The sequence below is a fragment of the Prorops nasuta genome, unplaced genomic scaffold (assembly GCF_024137725.1).
Source record: "Prorops nasuta isolate Cenicafe-Biocafe unplaced genomic scaffold, Cenicafe_Pnas_1.2 PNAS00021, whole genome shotgun sequence".
In the NCBI taxonomy this organism is placed as follows: domain Eukaryota; kingdom Metazoa; phylum Arthropoda; class Insecta; order Hymenoptera; family Bethylidae; genus Prorops; species Prorops nasuta.
In genome coordinates, this window is record NW_027116818.1 from 3305128 (window position 1) to 3331686 (window position 26559).

The following is a 26559-nucleotide window of genomic DNA, read 5'->3' on the forward strand; positions in this document are numbered from 1 at the left end:
CCAACAGGATGATTGCTGGGATAATACGATCTGGACAGATGAGAAGGTATTTGTGTCAACAGCAGACGGCCGAATGCACGTGTGGAGGCCAGATGACGAAAGGTTGAACGAAAAATATGTTCTTCCTCGAGACAGGAGTTGTAGAATATCGTTGGCATTCTGGGGCTGGATGTCCAAGCATGGCATTGGAGAGCTTCATCAAATAGAAACTAAGATGAACTCGGATATATATATCAATGTATTGGAAGATGTCATGCTGCCGACAGTAAGAGCAATCTATCCTGAGGAGGAAATGCCTACCATTCACTATGTGCAGGATAATTCCAGCGTACACACCTCGTTCAAGACACGAGATTGGTTTAACCGGCATCCACAAATTTCTCTGGTTGATTGGCCTTCCAAATCACCTGACTTAAATGTCATAGAGAATATCTGGGGCATCATAACCAAACGATGGAGACCAGAGGCTGAAAGAACTAAAGAAGCCCTGAGAAATCATGTGTTGAGAGTTTGGGAAGAATTGAGAGGAGAACCTGAAATTTGTGAAAATTTGGTAAATTCCGTCCCGCATAGACTAAACAAAGTCTTAGAAAATAATGGCCATGCTATAGACTTTTGACGGTAAACAAATAATAACTTATTATGATAGACTTACATTTCTTAATTTTAATAATTATATTTTTTTAGGTGAGATTTACTTAAGTCTTCAAATCCAAGTTTTACGGAGTAGCTGCGACTGCAATAGATGGATTTCACTCAACTTTTAAATATACAAGAATTTTTGTCCACTTCACAAATCACTGTTTTATTAGAGATGTGCAATAAATAATAACAATTATACCATGTGTCTTGATGAATGATTCCTGTAACAAAAATGATTACAAACATTTTAACCAAGAAAAATATCCCAATCAGTTTTGCTTTTGTGGTTTGGAATACTCATCTGACAACTATTCTTCTTTCTGCTATGCATTAGTCCCTTTACTTCAGCTGGTCCAACTTTTGATTAAATAACTTGCATACACTTATTTACAAATGAAGGATTTATTTGTAGACAAACAGAATATTTTCATACTTTAAAGAAATACATAATTTTTGAAAATATTGGTTAAATAACTATTTATTATAATTCTTTCTGTTGTGCTACAAACAACTGATACTTCATATTTCATGAATTTTACCTATTTGACATTTACTATTTTGATGAACTAATGTCGAGTAGACTATATGTACATGAGTATGAAAATATATATATTATTTTCATATTTCTATACTTTCTACAACAGATACCAACTTAAATGATTTTTTCTATACTGTGGTATAATTCAGAAAAGTACGGAGTGAAGTTAACCGAAAGGTCGACGAATCAATTTCCCACAGTGTACGAGCCTACATACGAAGTACAAATTGGCTTTAGTGTAAAATGGTGCTGTATGTCTGACTTTGCTGTTTAATTTACCATTTAGCATATACGTATGTGTATATAGCTCTCAGAAGAATGTATATAAGGACAAATCTTTCTAGCTTTAAGCCCAACAGCTTCATTATTTGCGAATTTTACGGGGAAGAAATCTGCGTCTGTTGGGAGGGCAATAGATTTGTCATTTTTCCTTATAAAGATGAAGATTCAACTGCTTATTTGACAGTTTATGTTGCACCAGGGATTATAAAAAATGTATATTGTTTTTCTGGAAGAATATTTATGATATTTCAACCTTGTGGTGTTTACAAATTTTCGCGAGGGAAAGAATTTGCTATTTTAAGTAAAAATGCTGTAGGACTAGGCTCTTTATTTTATGAAACCTTTACTCCAAAAGGAAATGCTCTTTATTTAGAAAACAAACATGAAAAAACTAGTAATATGTTGTTTGAAATAAATTCTAATGAGAGTATGTCAAATTACTTTTCTTTCCTTGGAATGTCATTAGAAGACACTGATAAGGATTTGAAAAATATCTTATGGGATGAAACAGATTTAATTGGAAATACATGCTTCATAGGATATAAACAGAAATTATTTCTTCTTTTAAATAACTGTGTAAAAATGATTTATGCTTGTGATAAAGATATTGTTAATATAGTGCCAGTAAAAAAAAGTGGGAAAATTGCTGGAATAATAGTGGTCACAGTGTCAAATGCCATACTTATATTATATGTAAAGAATAAAAAGCTTAGGTTTGACAAAGAACAAATAGGAACAGAAATTACAGCTTTAGTTGCTGGGTTCTGTAAGGACTACACTGATAATATATGGATAATCCATTCCAATGGTTCCAAAGTATTTTACATAAAAAAACAATTATCCAAAGGTCCAGCTCAAAAGATTAAATCTGAAGAAAAGAGTTATACACATTTTCAACATCATAGTCCTAATAATATATCTTGTTTAAAAAATAATAATGAATTAGACACGATATCTGTCGAAAATATAGAAAAGGTTGTGTTTCCTGAAAAAGAAGAATTTATTAAACTTGAGCCAGACATGTTAGTAGGCTCGGATGTGATCTGTGATAAAATTATGGAACAAGTACAAATATTACAAACCTTAAATGAAAATTTACAAAAAGAACAACAGAAATTATACAGAATTAATTTATATGCTAATATGAAAAGAACCTTGACTTATCCAAAAATTACAGTACAAAATTTGTCCAATCAATACTTTCTTATTGCTAAATTTCAAGAAAAGTTGCCTATGAACAGTCATGTTGTCTTATCATTAGAAAGTAAATCTCAAAGAGTAAGCTGTATGAAACAAGTTGACAGTTCTGAGACTTCCATTGTGCTTTGTATACCTGAAGAAATAAGAATTAATGTTAATAAAGTTAGTATAGATTTAGTAACACATATCAATGAAGGAGAACCTTGGTGTGTCATAAAAAATTATGTAAATTATCCAAAAATTAATGAGCAAAACATTAAACTACTGTCTAAAAATAAGGAAATTTTTATAAAGAATAAAATAGAACTTATAAAAAGTCTTGTAAATGAGAATAAAGTTGATATGAAAAAACTAATTGACATTAAAAATAGTGTTCGCAGAGAAATCAATGATATTTTTAATATGTAGTATTAGAGAAATATTTTTATAAGAAATTAGCAATAGATAAAGTTTTATGATAATTTAATAATTGTATCAAATAAAAAGAAATAACAATAGATTCATTCATATAATATCTATTTTATTGAGAATTGTCAATCAGCCAAGCATACCCTGAAAACTGATTAACACTCAGTTACTTATAGAGTTTAAAGATTAATTTACATTATAAATTTATTCTAGATATACTCATGGGGCTTGCTGTTGTCTGAATGATATGATAAACATAAGAAATAAATAACCATATTCATATATCGTCATTACTCCGATATTGATCTCATAATTGATTTTCTATGCAAAAATATTTTTTTAAAGCAAAAACATATCGAAAATAAACTTATATAGCGTGAATCAAACTTAAAGACTTCCTTTAATTAAAAAAGATAATTTATCAATATAATTGTGAAATTCATAGTATAAAATAGAAAACATTATGAATCTGTCATTAATATATTTTATCTCAAACTTACATATTGATTCATCACATAAATAATTATTTTATTTTTCAATTTTAAAATAAAAATTATTCTTATTTCACAACTAAAACTATATTTTACTTTACTTAATTTTATACAATAATGGTCGATTGTAGCTTTTTGTAGCAAACTGATGCATTTTATTATATATAAGATGATCTAACATATTTTTATTAACTTTCCATCCAGACTAGCAAGATTACTGTACTTACTTTTCACTTAACTTTAAAGTTTATAACAAAATCTGATAAATGTATTAATGTAGAATTACTGGAGTAATTAACCCATAGATAAATTAAACATTGCAGAATTTTCTTTCTAATCAAAGTAGAGTTAGATTATTATAAAAGAGATACCTAAGAAACTAAATATACGTATTTATTATGTATTCTTATATTTACTCAATTTTCATTTGCACAATTAACTACACAGTATAATGGCATTAGAAACTATATATCTTTATATAAAAATGAACAGAATAAAACGATGTTTACCTATGTTTATTCACTTCTATAGAAATAAAGCATGTGTCTATAAAACTTTTTACTCAGTTAAAGTCATTTTTAGGAATTGAGGAAAGGCGAGTAATCACGGACATAAAGCATAAATTATTAAGAGAAGATTACGCTTTTTTTAATTAAATTTTATTTCAAATGCTTGCTGAAATCAATTTCTATTTAAATACATGATTATATTTTATAGAAAGGACATTTAAACTAACGTTTTATTTAAATGTCTGGAATTACCAGTCGTCCGTGGTTATTCGCCTTTTCCCTATAAGCTTATTTATTGGTGCTACACACAATTTTCTATACCAAAAAACTTGACTTACTGGGTTAAAAAAACTAATATATGTAACATTAGTAATTCACTGATTTTATTTATACACAAATGTACTATTCTCTTTTAATAGCACTAAATGGTACCATCACGTTTTGTGTAATCTTTTTTCCTAGGCATCAGGAGCCGGAAAAACTAAAAATCATTGTGAAGCGATATTTAACCAATTATGGTAGACAAGAGACTCTTCTTACTCTTCATACAAAAATTCATTGTTTTTTTTTTTTTTTTTTTTTTTTTTGAAGAAAAGAAACCATCATAGATATTTTAATTAGGATTTTAAAAGGTAAGTGGTAAAATATTTTTAAGAAAAATAGTCCACCATACTTAGTAAACTATAATGAAGCTGTGACCACCCCTAATCTAAAGCATACATTGATTCAAAACGAAAAAGACGACTCTATTTTAAAAATAATAATTAATCATTTATACTGTAATAAAATTTATCAGTAGTAAGTAGCTATTGAAAATGAGAGTAGATCATTTTTACTAACTCGTACATACCGTCAAATACTTTTTAGTCTCTGTCAATTTTTATTATTTCCTAACTACTTCACTGTTTGTCGCTTTAGCTATGTTATTTATCAGCAGTAAAATTAAGAAAAAAAATACATGAGTAACCAAAGAATCTTTCCATTTGTATTAATCTCTAGTATATATATATATATATATATATATATATATATATATATATTAGAGTATACGATTTTTGTATCTGTACATGGTTTTTAAAAAATAAACAGAAAGAAAAACAAGCTTATTAAATTATATTTGACGATACTTTGAGCTACATTTGGGTTTGCCTATATATTGTCATGACATAGTACGCAAAACTTCGATAACAATAGTTTTACGTCATACTATAATTATTAATATAGAATGAATATGCAATAGAACAATGAGCATATAAAATATGAATGATAAATATGATCTCCGCAAACTATTTAAGTACGTCATATAAATCTAAATAACTTATGGTTACTTACAGTAACATTCCGTCACCGTTGGAAATCGATTACAACTGCATGAAAAATATATAGAATTAATTATAAGAAAATCGAAGCTAAGTTATTAAATTTGTAATTTAATTGTTTTTTTATAAAATGTAAAAATAATTAAAGTCATTATTTTCAAAAGTTAATGAGTCAGTATTTTAGCATACTTTGAATAACTGTTTTTTTACATTTTTCATCCAATTTTAATCAAGCTTGCAACATAATAATCATTTAAATGTTTTTGTTAAATTACTACTTTGAATTTTCACTGAAAGAATTTCTCTTTGATTTTAAAAATTATATTTTCTTTTAATCTTTGCATTTTTATGAAATATTATATTTAAAAAAAAATATTAATACTATTCAAACATACTAAGCAGAATAATTCCTTTAATTGAATTAAAATATAGGGGTGTCGGAATATTAATGTAAATACCTGAACATTATTTATAAAAACTGTAGTCAAGAATAAGAAACACTTTGCAACAGGTTCTTACGTCTTCTTTATTTAAGAATAGTTAAATTTTAATTTTCGTCAAATGTATTTAAGATATTTAAGATTTTTACCATTACAATAAGAAGGCATAAAGTTTCAAAGTGTTGTAAATAAATCTTAAATGTTGCGCGCAGTAAGGCATATATGCTTTCAAGATACTACCAAACAATTAATAGAGATCTTAACTCTAAATACTATTAATAAATACACTTATGATATTGCCAAATAATTTCCCGATAGCAACTAGTCTGTTAAATAATTTAATTTTCTAAATAAATATATACTCGTTACTGTAAAATGTAGCAAAATCATTGAATGAATCCTTTCAAATTGATAGTGACAAAGCGTCGCTCAGTTAATTAAACGAATAAAAATATACATAAAATAAAAATATTTACAAACTATAATCATTTTCTACCGATCAGAGCGTACTGAAGGAGCACGTTATAAAATTAATTAAAAACATACATATAACAATATAATATAATTTAAACATTTAAAGGCTACCTTAATTTCTTTTTCATCCAGGATGTAAAGTCAATTGTGTATACACAAAACACAAATTTGATCATTTTTACACATAATATTAATAAATTAATAGTACATATTTAAAACAATAACAATATTTTTTATCCAAAATATGGCAGTACTTTTTTCGCTAATGTATCTTTGTAGGAGCAAACGCTTCATCTTAAAAGTGTAAAAAAAAACACTATATTTGCAACAATATTTAATAAACTTATTTAAGAGTATAGACAATATTTATACGTGCATATGCAATATAAGTAATAACCTTTTTTTATGTAATCTATCTGCATTGGTTAAATAATCATATATCACGTTTAAAAGAATCTCAGCATAAGCTCTTTGAGGCTTAACTTCATTGTTAAATTCTATTCATCTAAAAACTTCTCTTATATTGAAATTGAATTGCATTTTATTATATATATTCTATATCTTTACATTAAGGACTTTTTTAAAGTCATTGATGAATTTTGTCACTAGTGCTATCAAAGATTCATATTTACATGAACTTTTTGTAAATATACTCCCAGCTATAGATATGTGTCAGTGGCATTTATTTTCTTGGACTAGTCTTTTTATTGCTATAGTCTTAAATATTCAATATTTTCAAGCTATTTTTTTGTTTTGTTTTTTTTTTTGTAAGAAGTCTTTACGACATGATTATTAGACGCATCTCTTACCAATCAGCCAAAACTTACTACAATCATGTTTTATTCCACTGAATTGTAAGCATCATATTCTTATTTAATAGATTAAAAATAGCTGTTATATATGTACTTAAAAATGTATGTGTGAATGTTTACAAAATGTATAAACCAATTTCCGACCAATTATTTGGGATTATATTTACAAGCAATAGAATCTCATAAGGCACTTAATAAAAATATGATTACCTTAATCATAATTTTAATACAATATGATTGATTATTTTTTCATCTTATATATTCCTACTATTAATGTGTTATTATTGTTGTAGAAAAAAATCTAGCAAGCCAAAACTAGAGACTTTAAACACCATCATTTAAGAAATTAAGTAATTCATTTATATGTTTAGTAATGCGTTGTTGGACAGCATTTATATTGTTTGTAAATGCCTCTTTCATCCAAAATATATTCACCAAATACTCATTGGATAAAAAGCACAACCTAGTTGTTTTTTAACTGTATGGTATGAATGTCATGTGCTGTTTGGTTTACTAGTTGTAATTATTATTAAAAAGTACTTGGAAGTTTTTCGTTAGTCCTGCCTTTCACATATGTAAATAAATCATCACATATAAACACTTATTTTACAACTATATTAGCTAGAAATTGCTCAAAGACTTGAAACTAGCTAAAAAACTGTACCCATTTTAATGAAAAAGATATCCATAAATTATAGGTATTAGGATCAATACTAATACTTTTTCGTACCTTTCATCATAGTAATTTGTAAAAGACTGGCATCTACAAAAACAAATAAATCTCTTCAGTAAATAAAACTATCGTATTTATTGTCACGTGACATTACATGTTTTAAATAAATTTAAAGCTTCAAGAATGGATATATAAAAAACATAAGTAGCTAGAGCAGACTTACAAAATCAAAAATATTTGTAGAATTCTATTAGCGTAATATTGTATCACAGTATTCGTATTTATATCATATTGAATGTATAACTGAGTGGCAGTAATGCCGTCCTTATAAGCGTAGGTTTACGCTTAACTGAAAAGTACGATTGCACATAAATATATTCATTGAATACATATTAGATTGAAACTAAAATAATAATCTTCAATTTCAATACACACGTTTAAACAGATCCTTACAACTTACTATGACAAAAATTATAATAAAAACAACCGGCATGTATTTGTAATTACTAATTTATAATATTGGATAAAAGCTCTCACATTTTTGTACGAACTTACAATAGACACAAAATTTTTTAATTTGTTCGTAAAACAAGGTAAAACAAGGTTTCTAGAAATTTTTCTTGTTTACTTCAACATTATGTGAAAATATGAATATTTAAAACTTACTAATGGTGAATTAAGAAAATATATCATCTGTTTTTTAAATGCTATCTGAAATGTATCTAGAAATACTATTTGAATATGAATGACTTGTTCGAAATGTGACAATATTGGCAAATCTTCCCTGAGAAAGAGATAATCTTATAAAAAGATTTTGGGTACAGTCTCGAAGCTAATAAAATTAGAAAACTCATGGATTTAACTTATATTATTCTTTGGATTTCATTCTTTAAAATTATACCATAAGAATCATCCTTCCATTTTTTAAACCTTGTTTAAAAATACAAGGAAATGTATTATTAATGTATGATAAAATTGCTGAGAATTTCAATCCAGCTTTAACGATATATTAACATAAGTAATTTGTTAAGTACCTAGTGCCCCAGCAGCTTGTGTCACGCTGGCATATTCTGATCTAAACTGTTCCTTAAAGCTGTTACCGAGCCATTTGTAAATGGCCGGCCATTCTGCAAGCGTTAAGAGTGTTCTGACTTAGTTAAAAGATTGATTCTCTCCTCCTCCTCGACCGATTTCTTTGCGTTCAGCACTCGTGCAACTTCTTGACGAGATAGAATTTCTGCGTCCAAGTTCAATTGGTTCCCTTGTGCGTCAATTGAACTTCCAATTGAAAGCATCTAAAATCACGTATTTACCTTAAGCACAAAATAATGCAAAAAAATCTTGAAGCATAGGGATTTGGTAGGACTTAAAGTGAATGACTATGTATAGGTACTACAAAAACCTTAATTGGTGAATTCTTCAATTTTCCATTATGATCACTACGGGATATGAATTTGGAGTTAGTCATTGGGCTAGCACTAACTGGTAATGGTGAAGTAGGTGCAGTGACACTACGTATCGGAGACTGATTTGATAGTTTTTCCACGCTATCCCTTTCTTTATTTTTCGGTAAAATTGGAGATTCTGGTACGCTTCTATCATCTTCATCCAAAGAATGCAATAACTAGAATAAATTCATTGATTAATTTATTACTTTTAAGAACACTTGTTTAATAAAACAAATAAAATCATCGTTTACCTTTTCCACTTCATCATCAAATTGATCCTGTCCAGGAAGTTGATCCTTTTGACTTTTATTGAGTAAAGTAGCGCGTTTTGCAGCAAGATACAGGGATCTTTTGATTTTTACGTAAAATACTTCAGTAACGGCTCGCACTGAATAATCGGGCACAAAGGTATGGCGCAACATTGAGTCCAAGTTAACTGACTGAATACTTCCTATAGATTGAGGATTAGCATTCGTTGGTGATTCAGCTGTAAAAAAATTGTTAAAAAATAATCACAGCCGTTATTGCAGAAAATAAAAAATAAATTTAGTCAATAATTTTACCAATTCCAATATTAGCAGTTAAGGCTTGGGATCCGAAGTAAGTAAAAGGTCCGCTTTCAAACATCATATTTTCCTTTCCAACGGTGACTTCGACACGGCCTTCCAAAATTAGAACGAAATAATCAACAGCTTTTCCTTGTTGGTATATTAGTGCAACTGGATCATTCCTAGCTTTCTCTCGAGATTTAACTTTTATATGATAAATAATATCCTGTTTAAGCAAACGTCGTAAAATCGTCTCTGATATAGTATCAGATTTAAAAGCATCCACGGCTATAAAAAAAACAATGTTTATAAACAAAATAAATTCAACTCCGTTGGAACGGTGAACTTACCCGTTGATAAATACTGAAACATAGCCAGAGTGAGTTGCGGTGATATATGAATACGCTGATTTTCTTTTTTTTCAGCAAATACTGTAAAATCTTGCATTCTAGGTCGAGCTTGCCTTTTACGCTTCGATCTATTGTCAGCTAAAAATATTAATTAATATTAATAAGAAACAGATTCAAACAATTATGATAATATACTACATTACTTACTGAATACATCTGTCTCATCCATAATCTCAGCCTGGATTAATTCCTCAATGACATCTTCTAAAGTAACTAAACCGATCACTTCATAAAAAGGATCGCCTTCACCTTCGTTATTAACTCTTTGAACAAAGGCCATATGTCCTTTGTGGCCTGAAAATAAATTTTTCTCTTGATGAATTATATTATAAACAAGCTGTAGATCGTAAAATTAAATTTCCCTACCTTCTTTAAATTGTTTGAACATTATATCAAGAGTGACATCTTCAAAGATAAAATTACAGGGATTCTGATAAAATTGACAGAGTGTTTTTAGTGGCATATTGTCATCTGGATCTACAAATGCGAGATCCTTAATATACAACATTGTTACAATATTTGTTCTACTCCCTTCGTACACGGGAATACGGGAGAATCCTGTTAAATAAAACAGTTAAATAAAAATTCATAATACTTATAAATTTCCTAACTATAAGTTTCATACCCGACTTCATAATTTCTGAAACTGTTTCAAAATCTAAAATTGCATTGTAGTCAAGCATGTAAACATCTTCAATTCTTGTCATCACATCAGCAACAGTTTTCTTTCGCAATTCCAGTGCCCCGGCAATAATATTTACCTCATCTTTTTCTAAATCATTGTAGCCTGTTGTAACCTGTAAAATTATGAATGATATTGATGATGGTAAAACAAAAAGAAGTTTATGTTATAAAAAAAAGGAGAAAAGTTAGTAGTAAAATATGAAACTCATTCTATAAATTAACAGATTTCACGTTTGTGAGATCCTTATAGTATAAATGCGTTATTATATATGAATTATCTTGTGTAATAATGATAAGTAATCTGGCACATATTCAATAGGATGGATAAATTTCAAGATAAATGCTAAATGATCAGTATCTTCAACAAGTTTTAACTGGATTTGACTCTGATCTTACAAATTAATATTAATATTTATATTAACATTTTTATTTAATTTTAAATAAAATTAATAACAATTATTGAGTAGAAAAGAGTGTTAAAACATTTTTTGAGCATTAAATTAGTTAAATATGTAAAATAATGTACAATTAATGTATAGAAAAATTCATTTAGAATATTATTAAAGAGATTTCTGATAAATTTAATCTCCAATGAGCTATCTACTAATATATATTGATATGATCTTTATATCACTCTGAACAATAAGTTATACTTACTTTAACAAGTTCTTTTAAGCGCTCTCTGTTATATACATTTCCTATTTCTTCTCCAAGCATTACATCTAGAAACTTACTAATAGGATAGCTTAATGGAAATGTCAAAAGCATTGTCAATTTTGTAAGATAAATTGTTTTGGCACCAACACATAAGCCATGTCTGCTACAAATAGCCTAGGAAAAAAAAAGGTTTTAATTTAAATTGTTATGTATTTTATTTCTTTCTTAATAGTCTATTTATACAATTTATTGTACATACTTGAGGTGATATTTCTCCAAAAATGACAATAGCTAATGTTGAACAAATTATAGCTACTAATCCAGATGTTAAATCATCTAATAAAATAGTGAAACAGGAATTCACTAATACATTGGAGAACAGAATTGAGCATAGTAGATAATTTCCATGATTTCGTACAGGTTGAATTGTTCTTGCATATTGTTTTTCCTGTAGTGTACATTAAGATATAAGGTAAATAAAAAAGCTTTTTTTTTTAATAAGTATAGAAATATACCTTTTCTGTTCCAGTATTGCAGAGAATTTTCAATTCTGTTCTATCCATTGCCATTAGTCCTAAATTAAGCCCAGAGAAAAGTGCTGATAAGCTTAAACAGGTAAGTATAATAACTATACTAAGCCACAAAGGTAATAACTTTTCATAAGTATGAATCTGAAAAGTATATAGATTATAATAGTAAAAACAGAAAACTCCATAGAAAATTTTGAATAAGAAACTGAAACTCACAGTTTTCCATGATTCTTCTCCCTGATGTCGAAACAGAACAAGATCATTGTCCCTTTCAATTGCATTTTTTACACAAATGAAAAATGGTGAACCTAATGGGAGTGTAATTTCAGCAATTGCTGTATTGTCTTGTACATCAAATACCTTTAAAAAAATGTTAAAAAATATTGAAAATTACAAATTATTAATTATATTTTTATTTATTCTAGTATAGTAGGTGCAAATCTCACTTGAAACTCTTTACTCCTGATTTTATCACATATAGCACCAGCTGGAGATGGTGAATCAGTGAAAGTTATAAAAGTATTTTCTGTGATTCCAGTACCAAATAATCTTATAACAACTTTTGATCCAGCTAGAATTTCAGGCACTCCTTCCTCTGTATAGGATGGATCCTTATCAGCTGTTTCTATTCTAAGGCCTTCAATGTGAATTGATTCACTTTGCATTTGTTGAGCTGTTACAGTATCATGTTCTGAATCATGTGAATTGGCACGACGTGTACGAAAATATTTTCTGAGAATAAAATATGTTATTTGTATTATTATTAAAAAAATTTGATAGTATAAAAATAAAAATAATTCTTTTAAAATTTCTATGAAATGAAAGCATCAGCATTTAAAAAGATGGTTTTAAGGATTTAGCATGAAAACCTGTTGTGTGTGTGTGTGTGTGTATGTGTGTATAAAAGATAGTGTTTTCAATGCAGTATAAGTCTTTTTATATGGATTGTTGTCAAAGCACTACCACATATCTTTTGATAAAAAAAATATATACTCAAAAAGAGTATATATTTCTTAATAAAATAGTATCTTTAATTTTTATAAATTTCTTATATATTTTACAAAATTTATAATATTTTTTATTTTAAATGTTTTTAAATATTTGTTAAAACAAATTTAAATTGGTTCTATATACATATATGGTTTTAAGTAGGTCAAGGTTACCAAGAGCACCCTTTATTCTGTTAGCTTAAAGGGTGTGGAGGGGCAGGCTAGCTTTTCACATCTGGCTATTATTGATTACTTTATTATTTTGGAGTAACACAGACTTCAATAAAATTGCAAATATCAAAATTAAAAGTTTTCCAAATTATTTACAACATTACTTTTTTTGCAATATTTACAACATAAAACTTTTCATTTATTTCGCTTAAGATTGTTAATAAGAGATGACTTTTAAAGAGAAATTTTAAGTTACGAAGCTCTTCATTATCATGACCTTAAATGATTTTAATTAATCTAATGCTTCTTAATCTATTGAAGCAATGTAATTGCGTTGAGAAGAAAAATTTTAATTAACTGTGATATGCTTAGCCTGGATTGACAAATGGTTGATATATTAATACATATTAATTACTATAATATTATAAATATAGACAAATATATTATTTAATAAAGTATTATAACTTCTATCCACAGAATTTACAAATATCTAAATGTGGGCCATAATCTCTATTTTTATTCATTCAATCTAGGACATATTTCATTGGTAGCTAAATATGCTTGTGCTAAATAATATCAAGAATTAGTTAAACTTTAACCCATTTAGGAAACAATAAGAACAGATTAAGACTACTTTTTGTACACTATAATTTCTCTTTACTAAAAATGTTCTAACAAATGTTCATTTACTCTATTCTATTTATAGACTTGGATAGCTTCTATGAAGGAAGTTGAAATGCATTTGGCTTAAAATAACCACAAAATTATACTGATTTTCTATTATACTGATTGGTTTATATTTTACTCATAGCATTCATGGTTAATTAAATTTATAATAATACTCATATGTTGAGAAGACAAATCATTATAACTTGACTTGTAGTATTTTATTATAGCTTGAATGGACTTAAAATAAAAGAGGTTCCATTCAGTTCCTCTACCAGCTATTACCGAATATTTATATCAGATATTTTTAGAAAGAGTAAATAAAGACTTTAAGAATTTTGCCATACAATCTTCACATAGCAGTGGAATGATATTTGAGTTTTCAGTAGGTATAATGTAACACGTATATGGTTACTAAACTTTGGTACCTTATCTTATCCACAGTAAAATAACAAACTGTCTATATACTGGTATTATATATGCAACATTCTATGGTTATTTATCTCATATATTTTAAATCATACTATTTAGATTTTTCTATTCAAATTAAATTTGTTCATTTTGGTTGTACCTGCTGCATTTAAAATATATTTTTCTTTATCTCAAACTTTATTATTCTTACAGCATGACACTGTTAAAAGCCAAAAACTGCAGCTAAAATAGACTTACAATAACAAAGGAGAGGTACTTAATTTATGAAAACTATGAAATTTAAATATTAGTATATGGAATTATAAATGACATGTAATTATATCTTAATTTAATGTAAATCTTGTTATAAAGTGTTTTATTAAAATTTTATATGGAATTGCAATTTTTTAGTCATTCTTTAAAAATTTAATACTTAAAAACAATTAAATAAAGCATAAAAAAATTCTATATATGCAATATTTCTTGTTCAGTTATAAATAAAAGGATCCAACATGTATAATAAACTTAGGACTTTAAAAAGTAATCATGTACAAATAAATAAATTTCCTATTGGAAATTGCAGAAAAATAAAAATATTTCTAAATATTCATTACTAGGCAACAGCATAAGTGGATGAATTTTCTATATTACTGAATAACAAATATAATCAAATAGAAAACAACAGCATGTAAGTACATAGATATATACATGTACACACACGTGTACAAATAATAGTTTAAGATATATAGTAACAATAGATTTGTCATGATTAATCAAGCTTGAGCAAAGTCAAGTTTAAAGCATGGACAAACAGGAGTGTAGAAGAAAGGGAATGGCAAAAATACGTTTACAATAAAGCAGCCGTGTATTCTCACGACAAGAAAACCGTGTCATGTCACATGACTCGTTACTTAGGAAATGGAAAGGTAAAAGATGGTTAAAAGAATAAAAAGTTAAGAAACAAATGGTAACAGTATAATAGGGCGAAGAGAAAAACGAGAACACATTCTACGATATAATAGCAGATGTAGACTCACTGTGAAATGATCGGAGATGAGACTGTAAAGTTATTTCCTAGATTTGTCCATCGTCCGGAAAAACCATTGTTGGCTTTTAAACAAAAATAGATATTGGTCGATCTAGGAAGATGTTCAAAAAGGTAAACGACCCTTTCGCTCCCGGGTAATAACACTCTCAGCACATTTTTTCCATCACAATCACCGGGATTTTCCGACCAGCTTACCGAAACGTTAGTCAGGTTTGTCCCGACGATTTCTAGCTGGCCGCCATCGCTCTCAACTCCTGGTGGGTCAGCACCTTCATGTTGTATCACACGCACAGATTTAACGTTAAATTTATGAAACGTGTTGACGGGAGTCAACACGTTGCTTTTGGCTAAGTGAACAAATGCAAGAACAAGTAATAAAACCGGTATATTTGCTCGACCAACATGTTGCGCCATCATGCGACAAATACAACGTGACAACTTCACAGCTCACTCTGCTTAGGGGGGTGCAATGCTGTATTTATAACCTCGATTGACATCTTCTGCGCATGCGCATTACTCATACCGCCGTCAAGAGTGCAAATACCGAAAATATAATACGCAGCCGCACCCACACCCCTGTACTAAATAAGTCTGTTCAGTGTCCAGCCCACCTAGACCAGATTCAGGAAAAATTCAAATCGTAAAAATGAAACTAAATATCTATTTTTTATAACAAAAATTCTAAAACCATAACAACAAATCTTACCCAGTAATATATATGTATATTTCAGTGCCTTCACGAAAGCAAATATTCCTCAACCTTTGAAATTATTTTGAATTGAATGTAATTGGAAATGAGTGTATAAAAACAGGGTTTATCTTCAATTTCTTATTACAAGGCTCCCTTAAATCTACAGTCGGCATAACACATGTATTTTATAAATTTTATAGTCTGTAAAGACACGACCGCATGGTCATATAGTTAAAGAATCTTCATGGAAAGTTCCCCATTGAAAATATATTTTATAATTATGTGTAAAATTATGTTACACTTATAACAAATTATTTGATGTGCGCGAAAATTTGTTGATAAATGTGAACGCGACACACGGGGAAGGAATACAGCCGGAATTTGACAGTATGTTGACGAGGCAAATCAACATATGTGCCTGAATAAATTTTTGCCGCCTTTAATCCAGAACTAATCTGGATCTAACACTCGTCGCACTACAAATTTATCTGAAAATAATCATTATTAATCTTATTTGTGATAAAATAATTTCTTTAAAATATTCGATTAAGTATGGCAATATAAGCATAATTCGTGTAATATATGGTAGAAGAGAAGTTGCGGTGACCGGTAGCAACACGTAGCGACTAAGCTGCAGGAGTGCAGGATAGTATACTGTTAGTTGTCATCGACCGTAATCAACAGGCAGGCAGCTGACAGGCCAAGCCAGTAGACTTTACTCTTCACTGTCTACTATTGCTACTCTCTCTACCTAGTATACTATTATCTCATCTCTGCGAGCCTTGTGGCGATATCGAGTTCTGGTTTATTCTGGTGCAGTCTGGAAGAAGTCCGCCTTGCTCTGGTCGAATCCATATCTTCTAAGTCAATTGCTTTATATAGCTGAGATATTTCGGATCGTATTCACAGCTGTAGTGTTTACCTAAAGGATTTCTTTTTAACTTAGCCGCTTCCTCAGCCCCCTGATTCCCTGACTACTTTTCGTAAAGAAGTTTTTGGTTAGGAAATTAAGAGGACCATATAGTTTATAATAGTTTGTACATGTATACCATACACTAAATATGGTACAATCGTTATTAATTGCAATCCTCTACCCCATATCCAAGTTGGTAAAAATTATCGAATGTTTTGTTATTCAGGCATCATTACGATTAGTTTTACTACCTGAGAGACAAATTGTCACAATTCATATTATTCTGCAATTCAAAATCCAATTCTTTATAAGCACCCTAAGATTTTACTAAGTATATATATATACCAACTAAGAGTTATTAATTCCAATTGATTGAAAAATAATAAGAGATATATATTAATAGCGCGTTAACGGAGCATACTATTCACTGTAAAAGCTGTTGCGTACAGATTTTAGGTAATTTTCTATGCGCACTATGCAGTAGTGTTGATAATGCTAAAAGTGTTCCGTGAAAGCGCCTTTCGTTTTTTGTTCTCAAAAAGGAACGAAGAATATATTCATTAATATAGTTTTTAAGAAATTAGAGGTAAAAACTCAGTGTTCAGTTGTATATCAAGTTGGTTATAAAATTGTTCTAAATAATACTAGAATTTTTTAATACAATTGATTTCAATCGCTTTTAGGTGCATTTGTGCTTGGACAAATTTGAAATACGCGCCATTTCCTGAGGTTAAAATTATTTTGCTTTTCCTTTAGAGGATAGATCATACCGCACAAAAAAACTTTAAGCATTAAGATGAAAATAGACCAATCACAGCTTAGCCACTGCCAAAATTTTCAACTGCGATTGGTTCGCTTTCATCTTAGGGCCAATTCACAAAGTATGGAACTGTATACTTTGGGTGCATTCCAAATCACGCATGAAGCGTATAGAATGTACAATTTATGTCACATTTATTATAGAGTTTAAGTGCTTACTGCGCGCATATGCGTGACTCGGAACGCACCCTTTATGTTATAAAAACTATTATTTGGTAAGCATTGTAAACGCCAACAACTGGAACACGTTTTGTGCTATGTGGAACCGGCTTTACTTACTGCCTTTACCGCCTTTACTCTGCACACAGCTTATAGCGCTTATAGTGGCTTACAGATTATACTAGATTATTAGAGACGAGGACGCGTTAATTATCAAGAATAATTAGGTTTTGTTTTGAAGAAATACTTTTCCACAATACAGTAAATAGACAATGAATGGAACAATGGCTATGGTATATAAATTATATAGATTTATATTTGCTAAATTTGACACCATAGATCACTAACATTTAGAATTTGTATTTATTCACAATGGCGGAGGAAAACTCAACATCAGATTTTTGTCAAAAATGTCGTAAAATTAAATTATTCATTTTTATTATTTTTTCAAGACGTTTCAGTAACTTTTGCGTAGTTTTACTAAAAGCTTAAAATATCCTGCAATAGTTGTATTTATTTATAAACAATCATGTGAAATTACTGATTTTATTTGTAGACAAAGTTTATTTTATAATTTTTCAAAAGTTATATCTAGTTTAGATTAATAGGCTACCTAAGTCGGACTAGCCATGAAGTAAAATTATTATTTTATTTAATCAATAACCATTGGATGTAGAGTGTTTTTGTTATAATCAATTTTCATTCTATTTTTGTTTAAAATAATATTTGTATATTGTCACTTAAGAAAATTAATATGGAATTTTTTTTTATAGGTGCCAACAACACAGAATAACATGGATCCATCCAACAAGAAGTCCAGAGTTGAAGGTATTTTGCTTAGATGGTTTAATAGCTGTAACAGCTTATTTATTAAATAATTATATTTCTATGTGTACAACTGGAAACATCATGAACAAACAAGCAACGGAATGTATAATAAATTTATAAAGAAATGCTGAAGCAGATTATAGATTATATTTAGTTAAGGCAATTAGGTGCTAGCTACATATTAAGTGCTAGCAAATTTAACTGTTATTTGATGAGCTGCAGTTTCAAAATAGATATTGCTAGGATAGGGTAATCCAAGATTGTTGGCCAAAGAATAAAACTAATGTATGGTTGTCCTTCTGTTCTGAGATGTTACAGCGGAGAGACAGTACAGAATCTGTGGCCTACGACTGAGCTGTGATCATGAGCGTGCGCCAAAGAAAGAAAGAGATTGCTACATTCGTTGAACAGAACAAATCAGAGTTTTGCAAACTCCTACTGATACAGCATCTATTGTCGAGTACCCCATATGATGTGTATTTTAGATAGGTCAGCATTTTAGGATAGTTTTTTTTTTGCTGGTCCTAGTTATGAGTCTCAAATTTCTTACTACACTTTTCTATTGTAGAACTATTTGTTCAATATTTTGAAATACAAGTCGATTACAGAGACTTATAATTTAGGAGAGCAGTGGCGATATACCCTATTTGAAACACATTTATGAAATATTGTTTAGATTGGATACAATGCAGGTGAGTTATGAAAAAGTACAAGAGTTCAAAATTATTCAAACAGAAATATTATTAAAATAATTTAAATGTGTAAAATCGCCATTGTGTATGTGTAGCAAAATATAGGGTAAAAAAGTGGTAGGTTGGCCAAGGAAAAATTTACGAAATTAGTGCAGAAAATGCACTGAGAGTGTTCTCCTTTGCTTTGTGCTTGCAGATTTGTGCGTCGCCTCAATCTCGGATAATTTGTACGCGCAACCGTCATTGCTCAGCCCAGAACACGGTTAGATCTTAATTAATTCGCGTGATTCACAATCTATATAAGGCTCAACTAAAAACGAACAGAGAAATCTTAACAAAACGTTTCAACGTGTTCTGATTTCTGTTTCAGAGACTAGCAGACCAAATTGGTTGTCAATCCTAATTATCAAATAGTTTAATTGTTGTATCAGTGTGCATAGGCAAGGGCTGACATCACAAGATAGTGATGAGATAATTGCACAATAGTTTAAATTCACAGTTAGATTGTCTATCAAATTTTGGCCATTTTCCTATCTCAAATCTCTATCTTCACTTCTTTTATTAATTTGAGATAAAACTGTAAATGCTCACATTGAGCATTATGAAGAGTAAGGAAAAGAGGTCCCATTTTCCTTGTTTGAAATAATTTTGTATGTATGGTAAATGTAAGCTATGCTTGTAGAACAGATTGTGCTAGGTCTTCCTTGAGTGTTTTAATTTCTTTGAACTTACAGTTTGGCTGAAGATCCAACAATGGAAACTGCTGCAGCAACAACATTCCTTTATTTGTGCCTTTTAAATTACAATCAAATATCATCATAGATTCAATAATGCATAGAAAATTATGTTTGATTATATTATTGGTACCTAATCAAGTTCACACTAAAAAAAAAAATATTATAGGATAGTAATAATTTTTTTTTTAATCATAAATTTATATATTAAAAGAAGTTTTTACAAAAGCAAACTTAATAACATCTTTGAAAATACTGCATAGTTTTCTGTGAAATTGTATTTTTACTGACAATTTTTATAATTTACATGATTTAAAATCACTAAGTATTTCAATTCTAATGAAATAAAAGTATTTTTATCATCAAAAAATAAATTTGGTATTCTGTTTGATAAACTTAAGGTAGTTCTATCGTCTAGGACTCTCTTTCAAGGATTCTAGAATGAAAATAATTTAATACATGGCATAAATTTTTCTAAATCACAAGGAGACTTTTAGTGAATAAAAAAATCAGATGACTACTCAAATGAGACAGTTGTTTGTTAATAAATTTTTATGAAATTAAGCATTGTAACTTTTCTCATTCACCATTTTAGTGAATAAAAATTTTGAAATTAAAGCATTAAATTTACATGTTTGCTTCAATGAGTTTATGATTTCCTTGTTTTGGTTAATATTTACTTTCTAGAGAATTCAAAACAACTGTGAATGGTCTTTGGAGAAATAGGAAGTCTGGAAGTAAAAAAGATTAAGAATTGACAATTATTTCATGGCTTCCTCTCATACATAAAATACTACCTTTAAACTTTTCTTCTCGGAGGAATGATCAATAACTCACTTCCAATTTTTACTAGTAATTATAAAAACTAGCTCCAACTAGCATATGTAAGAAACTAATATTTTTTAATATTTTGGCTGGATGATAGAACAACTTTAAGCAGTATAAACGATGATGGAAGTACTGGACCTATTCTACACTAAATAAACACATCTAACTCAAATTTTGTTTGTAGGACCTGCTTCTGAATTCTTACCAGGCCCCATTTATGATCTGAATCAAATAGGACAAGTTGTTGCGGGTATGTAACTTTTTTCAAAAATTTTATTTTACTCAGTTTATTAAAACATGATGTATACATATATAATAGTGACTGTATTTATATAAGTGTATCAAGTTTAGTTTTATTGGTGCACTGCTTATTTTCTATGTGATCAATAGCTGATAAGATCTGACAAATAGATGTTAATTACACCTATTTTAATTATTAAAATTTTTTATTATGTATATAATTTTTCTTCTTAGGTCCTGGTGCTAAATATCTCACACTACCAGGAATATTAGGTGCGGGTTTACCAAAAATTACATCTGAGCAACAGGATACCGTAAATCGAGCTAAGAAATATGCTATGGAACAAAGCATAAAAATGGTCCTGATGAAGCAGACATTAGCTCATCAACAGCAGGTAATTCTTCTAGTTAGGCTTGTGAACTTTACCATCTAACATGTCATTTTTAATTAGTATTCCTATTTCAACATTTTATTTTCACATAATAGTTTCCATAAAATATTTGTATTTAATTTCATATAATTCTTGTTTGTGTGGTTCTTGAAAATTAGTATAATTTGCATTAAACAATGAAAATGCTGAAGTAGCAATACATAGTACATATATTTTTTAATCTTTAGCAAATATTAAAATGCTCAGTTTATACAAACTGAGTATTCATCATAAATCACATGCATAATACATTAAAATACCTAAACTATTTGCTAAGGGTTAATAAAATAAATTAAAGTCTTTTAGGACTGACAATAATTAGAGTTCACAAATGTCCAGACATTTCTTCCTCTATCTAGCTCTTTGCCAATTTTCTAAGAAATCTATCAAAAACAAAACTGAAAAGCATGTGTAAAGTCAAATTAAATTCAAATTCTTAGTCTCTGTCCTTACAAATTTAGCTCGTCCCGCCGAGTCGTGTTAAATTTGTTTTATCAGGTTTCAATTCAATAAATCAGCAGTTGAATCCAGTTGGAGTCAATTATGAATTTTATAATTGCCTCTGAGGATTTGGCTGATGATGCAGCTGGACCTTAACCATATTATGTTTTACAATTCGCGGTCGTTGAGCGTGCGAATAAAGTGATACACGCAGACAAGATGTCAAAAGTTGATGAACCAAACTCTGATCGGTTGATTTTTTCTCCCTGCAGAAGAATAAGTTGGTCCTGCGGCAGCAAGTTTTATTGCTAATGTGCAGGTTAGTGTCAACCAAATCAAGAAAAAACAGTTTAAGTCCGTCTTAAGATCAGTCACTCCTGTATTTTTTCCTGAATTTCTACTATAAGAGATTAGATAAATATTGAGATAATAGTCGGCGGGAGCAGAGCTGTACCACTGCAAAAAGGACAATTTTTGTGCATGATACTTTGGATGATTTGAGAAGATGTTGAAAGATATTTCTGAGCTCAACTATACTTTTTTTTCTTATAGTTAAATTATTCTTGTGTAGAAGCATTTATTGATATAATCATCTATACATATACTTCCTTTTAGATTTTTCTATTTTAATTAATTCCAACTAGCAGTTTATTTATAATTAAATTAGCAATATACAAAGTAAATTTTAATTAAATGAAACCTATACAGCTTTATGATATTTTTACAAATATTTTTTTATTGTATCATAAATTGTGTATAGTTATATAAGAATAATGGAAAGGATTGATAGTTGAGCATAGAATATAGAATGGTAAAAGAGCTTGAGGGATTTTTGAGATTTGACCAAGAAATGGTATATATAAGGGGGTGGGATATCAATAGAAGGCCTATGGTCCTTTGTGTTGCAGCAAATGGCTAGTCAACGGAATCAGGTGCAGAGACAGCAGGCTCTCGCCCTCATGTGCAGGTTTGTTTGTTCTTTGCCATAGCCCTCCGATTACCTCAAGAATGAAGCTGTTTATTTTGGCTACGAAAGCTATATGTAAATTGCTTAAACAATTACATGCTTTCAAATTATCAATAATTTTCACAAAATTTTAGTAAGAAATTAAAACTTTACTTAAAAACTCTTACTTAACCCTTTACTGAAAATAACATTCTTGTTTCACTTTATTTCTTTCAGAGATTACAATTTTTATTACATTTAGCATGCATTGGTTAAATATTTACATTTGCTGTTCATATTAACTATGTGCAAACTTTCTTCTATTTTCTAAAATTATATTTTCATTCATTCTCTATTTATTAATATTTTAGTTCATGCGTCTCTGTGACATTTTTTCTTTTAGAAGCAAAACTTTAGTTTTTTTGTTTGTTTAACAAAGTGAGTTTTTCTTAATGTCAATTCATTGTAAGGTATTATCATGCATTTTATTACAGATAAACGGATGAAGTAGTAGTAGAGGTCTTTAGCATGAACGAGATATTTCTTAAATTTGTTGGTTTGATCAATAAAGCCGATTATCTCTATAGTAAAGCAATACATTGTATTTTTTTTAAAAAAGTAGTAGCTAATTTAATAAATTTACAAATTATTAATTTCTCCTTTTATTTTGTATTTTGAGATTAAACTGACATTCCCGTAAAATAGGGTATACGTGGGCAGTATCAGCTTCGAACTGAAAGAAGACACAATTCGGCAAGCCTTCCTACCTTTTGGACCAATCAAATCAATAAATATGTCATGGGATCCAGTGACACAAAAGCACAAAGGATTTGCATTTGTTGAGTACGAGATTCCTGAAGCTGCTCAGCTGGCTTTGGAACAGATGAATGGTGTCATGATTGGTGGACGAAACATCAAGGTAGCAGGACGTACCTATATAACGAATTTCCTGTCCCCAAGCAATCCTATCATCCCGCCGGAGGTCTGCAAATTTTTATTTAGTCTCACCATATTTGTAGTTTTATCGAATCTTTGAAATTCTATATCTCGCATTCCTCCTGATATTTGATAAAATTTAATCACTAACAATTATTTGACTAAAATTTTATTAAAAGCACAGATTCTAAATTTAAGCACTTTTTGGAGGAATGTATAAACATAAATGTGCAAAGAAAGTTAAGCTCATATAAAATATTTTGCAGCTTCTGTATCAAATAATCCTTTCCTACTTTCCTTTTTTGTTTGTAATAAAAGAATAGCTGCGTCCTTTTACAACGTAACTCAGTTAAATGTTACTAGTAACGTTTAAAGGGAAACTAGCCATATTTAAGCAAATGTACGTATCGTTTTGCATGGATATTATAATTTCAGGTTGTCGGAAGACCTTCAAACATGCCACAGGCGCAGTCAGTCATCGACGAAATTACAGAAGAAAGTAAACATTACAATCGCATATATATTGCATCGATTCATCAAGATTTGACGGAGGATGAGATTAAATCTGTATTTGAAGCTTTTGGTCCAATTACGTATTGCAAGCTTGCACAAGGTAGCTCACCCCACAGACATAAAGGATACGGCTTTATCGAGTATGAAACTATGCAGGCAGCTTTAGAAGCTATAGCGTCTATGAATTTGTTCGATTTGGGTGGACAGTATTTGAGAGTAGGGAGAGCTATAACACCACCTAATGCTCTCATGGGACCTCCCAGTGGAACGAGCATGATGCCAACTGCGGCAGCCGTTGCTGCTGCTGCAGCTACTGCTAAAATTCAGGCAATGGATGCAGTAGCCAGTAACGCTGTTGCTCTTGGATTAACTAAATTAGGCGCTACTGCACCACCTATTTTAAATACAGGTATAAAAAATATTTCAAATTCACTATTAAAGATTTTTTATCTATAATGAACATTTTATCGGTGGCTTATTTATTTTAGCATTGCCCGGCATTGTGCGTCCAACAATTACACCCGCAATTATTGCACCATCAACAGTGTCCTTAGCACCTGTTATACCACCGCCAGGCATTGCAATTCCACAAACATTAACTCGACCGCCTGCAATAATTCAACCGATTCCAGGGCAGCCCGTAGTAATACCCCCACCAGCAGTAGTAGCTCCTACAATTGTCGGTACACCAATGGTGTGTAATATAAACAATATTAAGTTTTATTATTAATTTATATTTGCTTTCATAGTTATCTTCGTTAACAAATTAATGCTTTAGTTACCAGTAACGACGACGACGACAACGAATCCTGATATTATGAGACGTGCTCAGGAACAAGCAGCGCATCAGAAACAACAGGAGGAATTACAAAAGAAATTATTAGAAGAAACTGAGCCGCAAACGTTACAACAACAAGAAAACATGTCAATAAAAGGACAGAGTGCTCGGCATTTGGTAATGCAAAAGCTTATGAGAAAAGTTGAATCTCGAGTTGTAATTTTAAGAAATATGGTAGCACTCGAAGATGTTGATGAAAGCTTACAGGAAGAAATTCAAGACGAATGCTCGAAGTTTGGGGTTGTTGAACGAGTTATCATTTACAATGAGCATCAATCTGAGGATGACGAAAATGCTGAAGTCATCGTCAAAATATTCGTCGAATTTTCTCAAATGAGCGGTAAGAAAATCATAATTAAAAATATTTTAGTGAACGTACCAAAATTTAAGTCTGACAACCAATATTTTAACAGAAGCGGAAAGGGCAAGAGAATCTCTAAATGGTCGTTATTTCGGAGGAAGATTGGTGAAGGGAGAGTTATACGATCAAGCACTATTCGACAATAATGATTTTTCAGGTTGATCGTTTCTACAATACTTGTTTTTTTAAAGTGTACATGCTATTCCTTTCTTTTTCTTGAAAGATCCTGTATTTTCTGTTGACTGACTACATTATTTTGCTACAGTAGCGATATGTTAATAGTAGTATAACTAGAAGAAGGTGAATTCAATTACATACTTTTTGAAAAGATGTTAGAGAATATTTATAATATGCTAGATTGAAATCAATTTGTTTTACAGACTACATTAATTTTTTTTAAGTTTCCTTTAACTTACATGGATGCTACAACTTGATTCAGTATGAATATGTAACTTTTAAGTATAAATGGTAGTAGATGTAAAATATTTGACATGATCATAAAACAACACTGTTAACATTCATTATAAAAATAAACAGGATTCATATTTAAATATTGTAAGTACTTCGCATTTATTGTTTTAATAAACAATGCTTTCTTGTCAAATAGTATGGCTGAGTGTATATGATAAAAATAATCCAATTGTAAATGTATAGAGATAATAGGTTATTAATAAATTGTTTCAGATAAGAGTATAAATAATTATTTTACTCATGTAATATGTACACTTTATTATTTATTTAGTATGTAAAATTAAACTCTTAAATAACAATACTTCACGTAAAACATTTTGTATATATATATTTACATAATGTTTTTATACTTTCTTTCTACCAAATAC

At 29.5% G+C, this 26559-nt stretch overlaps 3 protein-coding genes across 19 annotated transcripts; 2 read left to right on the forward strand and 1 right to left on the reverse strand.

Annotated features, from left to right (window-relative positions):
* Positions 1–188: 188 nt before the first annotated feature.
* Positions 189–4669, forward strand: LOC136780926 (uncharacterized). Its single transcript, XM_066739530.1, has one exon. The coding sequence runs from the start codon at positions 1499–1501 to the stop codon at positions 3068–3070; it is 1572 nt and encodes a 523-aa protein (XP_066595627.1). The 5' UTR covers positions 189–1498; the 3' UTR covers positions 3071–4669.
* A 1226-nt stretch (positions 4670–5895) lies between these two features.
* Positions 5896–16641, reverse strand: uex (metal transporter uex). 2 transcript variants are annotated; one of them, XM_066739529.1, is made up of 15 exons: positions 16057–16641; positions 15340–15961; positions 12512–12797; positions 12282–12425; positions 12051–12206; positions 11795–11983; positions 11536–11709; positions 10820–10991; positions 10561–10752; positions 10342–10488; positions 10135–10272; positions 9800–10072; positions 9488–9723; positions 9272–9412; positions 5896–9083 (listed from the first exon to the last, which is right to left on the reverse strand). In XM_066739529.1, exons 2-15 carry the CDS (start codon positions 15765–15767, stop codon positions 8925–8927), a joined length of 2835 nt encoding a protein of 944 aa, XP_066595626.1. In that variant the 5' UTR covers positions 15768–15961; positions 16057–16641; the 3' UTR covers positions 5896–8924. The 2 variants fall into 2 exon arrangements, with proteins under 2 accessions (XP_066595626.1, XP_066595625.1); XM_066739528.1 differs by having other exon boundaries at positions 9191–9412; positions 16057–16640.
* Positions 16642–18067: 1426 nt separating this feature from the next.
* hfp (Poly(U)-binding-splicing factor hfp) lies at positions 18068–26279 on the forward strand. Of its 16 annotated transcripts, XM_066739750.1 has the most exons (15): positions 18140–18225; positions 18706–18760; positions 19070–19249; positions 19329–19452; positions 19548–19569; positions 19649–19714; positions 19823–20315; positions 21199–21264; positions 21489–21649; positions 23035–23093; positions 23778–23991; positions 24444–24930; positions 25010–25215; positions 25300–25699; positions 25773–26279. In XM_066739750.1, exons 7-15 carry the CDS (start codon positions 20297–20299, stop codon positions 25880–25882), a joined length of 1722 nt encoding a protein of 573 aa, XP_066595847.1. In that variant the 5' UTR covers positions 18140–18225; positions 18706–18760; positions 19070–19249; positions 19329–19452; positions 19548–19569; positions 19649–19714; positions 19823–20296; the 3' UTR covers positions 25883–26279. The 16 variants fall into 16 exon arrangements, with proteins under 16 accessions (XP_066595839.1, XP_066595838.1, XP_066595847.1 ...); XM_066739745.1 differs by having other exon boundaries at positions 19329–19714; positions 19823–20117; positions 20187–20315; XM_066739751.1 differs by having other exon boundaries at positions 19329–19714; positions 19823–20111; positions 20187–20315.
* Positions 26280–26559: the final 280 nt, after the last annotated feature.

Bases quoted from the DNA above. Each gene is read 5' to 3' on its own strand.
- LOC136780926 (XM_066739530.1), top strand. From the start codon at position 1,499: ATGTATATAAGGACAAATCTTTCTAGCTTTAAGCCCAACAGCTTCATT.
- uex (XM_066739528.1), bottom strand. From the start codon at position 15,767: ATGATGGCGCAACATGTTGGTCGAGCAAATATACCGGTTTTATTACTT. The intron at 11,984-12,050 runs GTATATTTCTAT...TGTACACTACAG, and splicing joins GCAATACTGGAACAGAAAAG to GAAAAACAATATGCAAGAAC. The intron at 9,724-9,799 runs GTAAAATTATTG...ATTTTTTTACAG, and splicing joins AACTGCTAATATTGGAATTG to CTGAATCACCAACGAATGCT.
- hfp (XM_066739741.1), top strand. From the start codon at position 18,205: ATGAATGGAACAATGGCTATG. The intron at 21,265-21,488 runs GTATGTAACTTT...TTTTCTTCTTAG, and splicing joins AATAGGACAAGTTGTTGCGG to GTCCTGGTGCTAAATATCTC. The intron at 25,700-25,772 runs GTAAGAAAATCA...ATATTTTAACAG, and splicing joins CGAATTTTCTCAAATGAGCG to AAGCGGAAAGGGCAAGAGAA.